This window comes from Hippocampus guttulatus, chromosome 22 (assembly GCF_054856545.1).
Source record: "Hippocampus guttulatus isolate MCC_2025c chromosome 22, RoL_Hgut_1.0, whole genome shotgun sequence".
Taxonomy (NCBI): domain Eukaryota; kingdom Metazoa; phylum Chordata; class Actinopteri; order Syngnathiformes; family Syngnathidae; genus Hippocampus; species Hippocampus guttulatus.
In genome coordinates, this window is record NC_141282.1 from 2,369,415 (window position 1) to 2,378,996 (window position 9,582).

Genomic DNA, 9,582 nt, shown 5'->3' on the forward strand with positions numbered 1-9,582 from the left:
TGCAGTGAAAAAAAATCTTATTTGAAAGGATGTGCGTTGCTATTACTTCATAGATTTGTTTATAAATTTAAGCAAATTTCAGCACCGAAGATTTTTCAGGTCATTGCCCAATTTCTTTCTTTTGAAATATTGCGAAACATTGGGCTCCAATACTTCTTTCTTGTAGAATATACAGTACATTTAATTCCAATGTAAACCAAAGTGATTTCCCATTTTCGCTGGTTAACTTGTTTTTGATAACGGAACCGTTGACTTCACACTCCAATTATTTCAGCTCCTAAAATACATTTGGGGCAGTTTTCGATTGTGCCGACTTAATTATTTTTAATTAATTTAGATGGCATGATGAGAGTGGTTTGCATGTCTGCCTCACATTTTTGAGGACATTTGTGGATTTTTTTTCCCACATTCCAAAACATGCATTTTAAGTTAATTGATGACTATAACTTGTACTTAAGTGTGAATGTCTTTAAGAGTTGTCAGAGAAATACTTAATGATTTTTAAAAAAAATCTAGTTTAGTATATCTCATCACTGCTAGTGCACAACTCGGAGCAGCACCAAAATGCCCATTAGGAGTTTTGTCTAACTAGTTGCGTAGCTATTGTACTAAAATGCAAACATTGTCCTACGAGTGTGCAGAAATGTTGTACAGTGGTGGAAAAAAATGTTGCTAGTAAAACACAGACACAGAAATTACCTGTGTAATAAAACAAGAAAAGAAAAACAATTTTTCTGAAAGTGCTAACAGTGTTGCATTGATTTGAGTGACCCACCCCATGATGAAGGCTATAAACATGGAAAATTATGAAAATGGTCAGAACAATTAGTTTTAATTGTGTTCTTTCGACTAAGTCATGTCGGTCTCTTTTTTTCTCTTCCTCTGAGATGGCTGTGAAGATTGCACGTATGTTGAGTCACAACTTCAGAGCATAATTACTGCTATTCAAAATATTTCTGTGATTAAACAATGTTTTAACAGTGACTGGGAAGACAAACAGGATCATACAAAAAAGCTAACAACGTATTTTAATTGTGAGAATATTACATATAAATTGGTCAGCAAGAGGGAAAGCAATTTTAGATGGTGCTCACGTGTTACTTTAAATAATATCAAGGAATCACGTTTACAACAATATACAGTTATATTACATTTTATTTTTTCCATGAGTCTTTTCTGTGTAATGCTCGGTGCCTCCAGTCAGGGGAGCTCCTCGTAAAAACTACGGACCGCACCGCGAGACATGTGGCCGAGAATTTGTGAAATCTCTGCTCGGTTTTTAGCCTCAAACAACAAGTACCACAATTCAACGAGTAGCTTAGCGATCTGTTAGCATTTGCTTGGAGGAAAAAAAAAGTTTGCACGAAGAAAGCGTTTCGGCGCATCCAAAAAAGGCACGGGGGCACTTTAAAGGTGAGTAAGCCTGAAGCCACTGTGGCTTCTTTTGCTAACTAGTCTCAAGTGTTAGCTTCTTATAACGACGTAAGCAGGTGTTGTGTTGTTATCCCAAAGCGGCTAGTAAGCTAAGCTCAATATTAGCCACCTAGCCAACCTACGACCTTCATTGCATTGAGACTCGCTCATTATAGCCCCGATTTAGCCTGGAGTTGCTAACTGTGCTAATAGCCACGAAGCTATGACGGTAGCTATTTTTGGTTTCGGTTAGCATTAGCTCACTTGCTAACCAATAACAACGAAGTACTGTGCTCATTTCTAAATTGGGACTTTGAAACACAACGGAGCCCCAAATGGGTGTCACTTAGTCATGGTTTAGTTATTAAATGAATTTTAATGCTAGTTCTTCGTGTTGTATGGGCAGCGGAACAAACGAGAGCTAATTAGTTTCACAACTGTGTTCGTAGTTCCCATAGAAGCCTCAATGGGGCGATTAAATATGACAATCTTGAGGTTGTCCTGTGATTTACTGCCCTTCCTGTACTTTTTCATGACATATATTATTTATTTATTACACATTATAATCTTTGAATACACGAGTGTCATAATAATTTTAAGATATATCATTCAAGGAGATGACATGAAACATAGAAATAATTGTTATTCCATACAAGATATTTACCCGATATGCGTCCATTATGCATGATTTACCATCAAAATTGTCCAAATGATTAATGGCCAGATCAATTTAAGTACAATATCGAAAAAAAATTGGTTGATGGGTTCTGAAGAAATATTATGTTTTTTTTTGGGGGGGGGGTTGTATCGAGGAAAAAAAATTGCCCTCTTGGGGAATATTTTTTGTGTGATATCCAGCAGGACAATGATCCGAAACACACCAGCAAGTCTACCTCTGAATGGCTCAAAAAAAAACTAAGGTTTTGGACTGGCCAAGTCAAAGTTTGGATTTAAATCCAATTGAGATGCTGTGGCGTGACCGTACACAGGCAGTTCATAATAGAAAACCCTCCAATATGGTGGAGTTGAAACAATTCTGCAAAGAAGAGTGGGACAAAATTCCTCCAGAACGATGTGAAAGACTCATCACCAATGATTGCAAGCGCTTGATTTAAGTTATTAATAGCTGTTGATAGCTGACCTTCTTGTTTATAGTAGCGGTGATTGTGACAGCCCGGGGCTGGACATGACTGGAGCTGAAAGCGGTAAGTCTTTGCCCGCTGTCATGTGTGACGATTTACGGCGTGCATTCTAATGTCATCCTCCGTTTTCGTGTAGATGGCCAGAGGTCATCCCCTGATGGGAGCGACGCAGAGGAGGCTGAGCGATGTCCTATCTGCTTGGGGGTGCCGGCCAGGGGAGAGCTTGCCATGCCGGACAGCTGCTGTCATGTCTTCTGCCTGGGATGCCTCCTTACTTGGGCAGAGGTGACTTTGAAACATTGCATTTAGTATAATAAAAATGTGTACTGTAAGGTAGAGTAGCATGAGTGCTTGCTTTTCGTCTTGTTTTTTTGTTACTGTATCCTCTCATCAGTTGCAGATGGTCCCTTCTTGTCCAGTGGACAGACGGCCGTTCAGAAACGTTTACAGATGGGATGGAAGCCTGCGATGTGTGCAGGTATGTTTGTCTAACGTTGACACCACATTTCCTCTGACTCCTTTCTTTCGTCTTGCAAGATGGGTTACAAACCTAAAATATTCTTGCGGTTACTTTGACGGCATTTGTGTCCTTTTCAAGGTTCCAGTGAGTCGGCAAGTGGCTGAACCCGAAGCTGAGAGTTGCGTCTGTAGAAATCCTGGGCATAGAGCAAGTCTCAAGTGAGTGTTTTATTTTATTTATTTTTAATCTCATTTATCTAAATGTTTCGAGGCAACATTAGAAAGTTACGATTTTTTTTCCCCCTCCTAGAAGCAAACTCAGAAAGAGGTCTAGGCAGCAAAGGTCAGAGAAGATGACCGATTTGAAAACGAAAGGACTTGTACGGAAATGTACGTTCTCACTCCTAAGTATGGATACAATTCGAGCTTGATTTTCATCCATTTGTAATATGTCAATTCCTCTACCAGGCAACGATGATGACCCATCTTCAGTAAGCCGGAAAAAGGTAGGCTTTCGATTTTATTAAAAAATAATTTTCCTCCCGCTTCGGTGTTTATGCTGTTAATTTACCCCACTTTTTAAAAATGTATTATATTGCTTTCCAGGTGAGAGGATTGGAGTGCTGTGCTTGGCCATCGTCTACCTTTCTTTCATTAGCAACACAGGACATGTAAGTCATGCTTCCATTATGAATGAACGTCCATAAAGTATTTCGTGGTAGTGGTCAAGCGGTACTGCAAATGTACGGTACACGAGCACCCATTAGAAGATTAAATATTTGAGATTTTACGGCACCGTATCTTTGTTTTTCAGTCAAGAATATTTTGACTCCACGATGTAACGTTTTAATGAATCGTGACCTGATCATTGTCTTGCAGAACAGAGCCTGTGCTGGTGACGGAAGAAATATCGTATGAAGCAGAGCAGTGCAAACGCCAGGTACAAGAGTGCCCGTGGTTCTCTCCTGCTGCGCCCATTTGTGCGATTGGAACCTCAAGGTAATGGAATCTTATGTACCACTCTCATATTATTTTTTTTATGGACACTAAGCCATGGCTGTTTTGTTTTTTACAGCTAATAACACACCTTCTCTTTTCCTGCAGGTTCCTCTCTGCTAATAGCAACCACGGTCCATTTACATTTGAACTCTGTTCATCTCCTATTACCTCCGCTTCATCATTTGGGCCTGGTCATTTTGGTATGTCTGACCAGTTGGTGTGTGTCCTCAAGAAATAGACAGTTGTTTTTTGTATTTTGCTTTGTGTTGAATATTTAAGAAAAAAGAAACATAGCGGCCGGTGCCTTGAGACCAGAATTGCCCACCCCTGACCTAAACAAACCTAAGATAACAATACTCAGAGGCATATATTCTTTATCCTCTGGGAATAATGACTAATATGATCTTACTTTGTCCGGATGGACGCTTATGTCTGTTATATACTCCCCCCATGTGGCCAAGATCTGCACACCAGGAGTGCTGATCTTGGCGTAGTCCATTAAATTGAAGCAAAACAAATGCGACAAACTTGATCTAATTATGGACATTTTATTTAATTGTATCTTTTTTTTTTTTATACAGTTGTATTTGACTTGAAGGAGGCCGAACCAGATTAATGCCATTTCCATTCTTTTCAATGGCGAAAGATGATTTGAGATACAAATTTACAAGCATCGACGTGGAGCAAATGTCATCAGTATCTGAAGCCACCATTGCATTCATATTTTCACGCAGTTTGTTTTGTCACAGCTTTCCAAGGTGTTGTCTGCGCCATTACCTGTCCTAAAGGAGGAGACAAGCGAGGCGGAAGAGCCTCAAACTCCAAAGCGCCCAACAAAAAAGACGAATCCCTACCGTCCAGACGATCAGGACGTAACAGTAAAGACCAGGCGGGGTCTTCCGTGTCCCACCCGTCATCACCGCCACAGTCCAGTGTGTCCGACTCGGACTCCTCCGCCAGCCAGGCCTCCAAGCCGGGCTTGGCATCTCAGGTGGCAGCCAAACGGAAGGGCAAACGGGTAACAAACCGAAAGGCCAGCGGCAAGAGGAAAAACACCAGAAAAAAGCCGTCGCCCGAACCTGTTGAGAACCGGTCTGCGAGCGAGGACGACGAGGGTGACGCTGGCGACGGCACCGACAGGGGAGAGGCGGAAGACGAAGCGAAGCCTGAGATGAACAACTCGGATCAGCCTTCCGATGCAGAAGGAAGTCTTAACGCGGACCACTTGAACAGCGATTCACTTGATGGGCAACAAGCTGCCGAATCTTTAAGCAGCAATATGGAGCACGACACTAACGATGCACTCGATAAAGACTGTCATGAGCAACCTGAACCGGATGAGAACAACAGCCACTTGTCCGTTTCTTTGGACTCCCCTCCAAAAAGCCCCGAGTCGGAGTGCTCTGGCAAACTGAGCACACAAGAAGAGGAACCGACTGTCATGTCAATTTCCACCGGAGACGAGGAGAAAATAACCGCATCGCCGCCATCCGAACCGGAGAGCACTCTGGATAACCTTATGTCTCCCGATTTCGACAACGTGATTGAACAGGACTGCAAAACGGAGGTCGGCGAAGAAAGGTTCGACCGAAGCAATGATGAGGAGGCGTCGCGGGATCTGCCGAGAGAATCACACGAAAGCCCCAAGCCGCCGGCTTCTCCATGCGCTGAACCTTCCGAAGCCAAGGTCGTTGAACAAAAAGCAAAAGCATTTGAGGGTTCCGAAACACCCGAAATAGAAACGCCTTTCGGAGTTAAGAATTTGGGAGAAGACGTCAAAAATGACGATCTTTCCAAAGATGATGCTAATGTCATTCCGATGGACTGCAGTTCACCCATGAGCGAGGCCGTTAGCGCTAGCATTTCGGAGGAAGCGAAAGAGCCCGCCGCCGCGGAGACTTCAGTCTCTGTTCCCGACGAGAGGTCCAAAGACCAAGTGGAGCGAGACCCGAGCCACGGGAGGAAGAACGGCAGACAACGACGCTCTCGCTTCCACTCCCCGACCTCCGCCTGGTCGCCCAAGAGGGACTCCAGACGAGAGTCATACGGGCGCTCCCGCTCGCAGTCGAGAGAGCGGACCGGCAGCACCCCCTCCGGCCACTCTTCCCGCCCCCGCAGCAGAGAAAGAGAGCGCGAGCGAGACAAGGACAGGGACTACTTCAGGAGGGAGCGTAGCCGTGAGAGGAGGAGAAGAAGATCCAGGAGTCGTTCCAGATCCAAGTCGCGGTCTCCATCCAGAACGAGATCACACAGACGAGGATACAGCCCCGAGCGGCCGGCGTCCAGAGATCGGTCCCCTCGGGGGAAAGAGCGAAGGGGCGGCTGGAGGGCGGGGAACGGCCGCGATGGACGGCGCTCTCACGGCAACGCCGGTCGCTTTGAGAACGGCGTCCCTTCGGAAACGTCGCCGGAACGCCAAGGCTGGTCGGAGAATCCCGACTGGGTGACAGAAAAAAGTCGCGGCGAAGTCGAGGGCAGGCCCTGGGATTTTGGGGGCGGCTCCCGCTGGGAAGATCGCGGGCCGAGGGGACGCTTCGAGCAAGGCCGCGGCGCCGGCCGGGGAGGTGGTAACCGCGGCTTCCACGGCCAACTGCAGGAGGACGACAACCGGAGGCAGCCACGGAGCAACTCAGGAATGGGCAACAATTCAGGGAACGATGCTTACAGTCGCTTTAACGAGAATCGCGGGGGCGGCCGCAGGAAACCGGAGTCGGACCCGGGCGACTCGATGCTGGACCGCTCGGGCTGGTCATCGGCGTCCAGCTGGGCGGTGCGGCGGACACTTCCTGCTGATGTTCAGGATTATTATTCCAAGAGGGAAAGAGGGGGAGCGGGAAGCTGGACTCGAACCGAAGAGGAGCAGCCTGCAGCAGGTAAAGCGAGAACCACTCCGTCTCGCAATAAGTCTGTCCAAAGTTTTGGATCACTTCATACAAGTTAGATTAAGTGCTATGTGTACGGCAACCGCACATCTTATATTTCCCTCATTAACTCATTCACTCCCAAAGACGTTTTTAAACGTCTTTTCAGAATTGGCTGGTACTGAATGAGTTAAAGTGTTTTACAAAAATATTTTGGGGTCGCTGGAACGGATTAATGGTCTTTCCACTCATTTCAATGGGGAACGTTTATTTTGACACACAAGGTGCCTCCACACTCCAAAATAATGTCTGAATTGGAACCGCCTCTTCGCCTTGTACTTGTAGATCCGGTGAAGAGTGAACCTGCACCAACTGCACCGGGCAACGCTCCACCGGCACCCGTGCTGACCGCCATGCCTCCGCCGCCGCCTCCGCAGCTGAATGTCCTTCATCATCACTTCCCCCTGCAGGGCCCCCGCGGCCCCGTGCCGGTCAATTTGCAGCCCTCGGCGCAGTACGCCGTGACCCCTCCCATCCCCGTCCACCTCCACCCCGCCGTGCCGCTGCTGCAGGTGCCCGCCGTCGGCACCCAGGGGCTGCCCCCGCCTCCTCCGCCGCCCCCTCCCATGCAGCAAGGGGGCCAGACGACAGCAGCTCAGCCTGATGGGCAAATCACGCAGGTACGGTATGAGGCATTTAAAATGATGCCTCCCACCACCAGGTGGCTCCATTGAGTTTGTGTATGGTTTGCAATGCAAATTTTACATGCAGGAAAATCCCTGATCCGTTTGATTTGCCTAGATGGTGAACACGATGGGCGCTTACGGCAAAGCGGGCCTGCTTTCCACTCCAACCAAAGTCGGCCAGCAAGCCGCCAACCAGGTGCTGCCGTCATCGACAACGCAGCCAGCTCAGCATCACAAGGCTCAAGCCGACAGCTCCAAAAAAGAAAAGGTACCCCGCCATCTCCCGTTTTGCGTTGCGAATGAGCGTTTGATGTGCATTTCTGTCATATGATCCCGTTTTTCTTTGTTGTTGTTGTTGTTGCTGAAGAAACAACAGATCCAAGAGAAAGCTATAAATGAAGTGAAGACGGCTATCAAACCTTACTACCAAAAGAAGGAAATCACAAAGGACGAGTACAAGGAGATCGTCCGCAAAGCAGTCGAGAAGGTACGCTTTTTGGGATCTCGCAACCTCCTCCGGCCGCAACGTGGATCTTATCTGATTTCATATTTTGTTGTTTTTATACGCCCAGGTGTGTCACAGCAAGAGCGGCGAGGTCAACTCAAGTAAGGTGGCCAACCTGGTGAAGGCCTACGTCGACAAATACAAGCACGCGCGCAAAAAGTGAATCGGCACCTCGCCGACCCTTTTGTGTGCAGCTCAAGTGCAATTTCCCGGAGCTGCAATTTCATCTCCAAACTCGACGATGACAAGAGAGCCATCATTTCTTTTTTTTTTCTCTTTTTTTTTTTTATATCTCTACCTTTTATTGAACTATATAGATTTTGTTTCTATAGATTGTCATATTTTGTTAGGAAAAAAAAAAAAAGACCCAATCAGAAGTTGTAATGCAAGAGCCCTTTATTTTGCATAGATTCCGACCTGCAGATCTACTGTAAGGGGAGCGCGGGGTGTTGCATTCAGTGGGTTGGGCGGGAGGGAGATTTGATACAAAGGAAAAAAAAACTGCAATATCATGTCTACGAGTATGGATAGAATCTTCTGGCTGGTACAATGAAATTCCTTTATGGGATCGTGATTACACAGTCTATTAAAATATGTTCTTTAAAAAAAAAATCTATAATATTTCAGATGAAAGACTAGTCCTGACATTATCATCGGATAACCAGTCGGCGACTAGTCTGAAATATAAAATGATGTGGGAGGGGACGAATCAGGTTAAATGAACCCCGCCTGAAAGTTTAATGAGTGTCCAATGCATTAAGATGAGCTGTGCAACGTAAACAGGGAGTAGTGAAATAAAGTAGCTGCTTCCTGATTGGCTGTGGGTTTTAATTGGGGGGTGAGGGCAGCTGGCAAAGGATTCATGTACTCTATCTTGTAAGAATAGCAACAGGTGAATGTACTATTACGCCATCTAGCGGAAGAGCGTATAATCGTTCTTGTTTCATGCTCGGCGTCGCGGCGATGCAAATTGCTAGGGAATCGATGGCTTAGTTAAATCACGAGCCGATTCAATTACACACGATTCAGTTACAGTTGTGCCTTGAGATACGAGTGAGCCGGCTCAATATTTTTTTTTAAATATCTGAGCTGTCGCTCATTGTCAAAAGTTGCCTTCGAGTTGTTTCATGCCACTTGCAGGTCATGTTTACGGTTAGTTTTTTTTTAAATATTATTTTTAAAAATTCACTCCGTAGCTTTGCTTTTGATAAATCAGTTTTAATATTTAATGCAAAACCAAAGCTATTTGAGCGCAAATGGTGCAAGGATAACTGTTACGCTGCCCCCTGGTGGCCGAGGCGCAAACACAATGGCTTCTCCCATTTATTCCAATATTGAGGTCACGGAACCAATTGAACTTGTATCTCACGGCACCGCTGTACTGCACAATGGCAGTTGAACTTCTATGTTGATCACCAAGGGACAGCACTGCATTAAAATCAACGTATTTAGTGGTTACGTTCACGCTTGTTAACCCTTTCATGCACCCTGTAATCTGATCACGTGATTAGCTGTCC

The 9,582-nt window shown here is 45.7% G+C and overlaps 1 protein-coding gene across 4 annotated transcripts; it reads left to right on the plus strand.

Moving 5' to 3' along the window:
• Positions 1 to 1,234: 1,234 nt before the first annotated feature.
• On the plus strand, positions 1,235 to 8,879 carry scaf11 (SR-related CTD-associated factor 11). Of its 4 annotated transcripts, none has more exons than XM_086102914.1 (15): positions 1,235 to 1,413; positions 2,569 to 2,618; positions 2,692 to 2,840; positions 2,950 to 3,033; positions 3,154 to 3,233; positions 3,325 to 3,404; positions 3,483 to 3,520; positions 3,621 to 3,685; positions 3,894 to 4,013; positions 4,119 to 4,213; positions 4,763 to 6,886; positions 7,220 to 7,554; positions 7,676 to 7,828; positions 7,928 to 8,047; positions 8,133 to 8,879. In XM_086102914.1, exons 2-15 carry the CDS (start codon positions 2,600 to 2,602, stop codon positions 8,226 to 8,228), a joined length of 3,558 nt encoding a protein of 1,185 aa, XP_085959040.1. In that variant the 5' UTR covers positions 1,235 to 1,413; positions 2,569 to 2,599; the 3' UTR covers positions 8,229 to 8,879. The 4 variants fall into 4 exon arrangements, with proteins under 4 accessions (XP_085959040.1, XP_085959043.1, XP_085959042.1 ...); XM_086102917.1 differs by having other exon boundaries at positions 7,937 to 8,047; XM_086102916.1 differs by having other exon boundaries at positions 2,956 to 3,033.
• Positions 8,880 to 9,582: the final 703 nt, after the last annotated feature.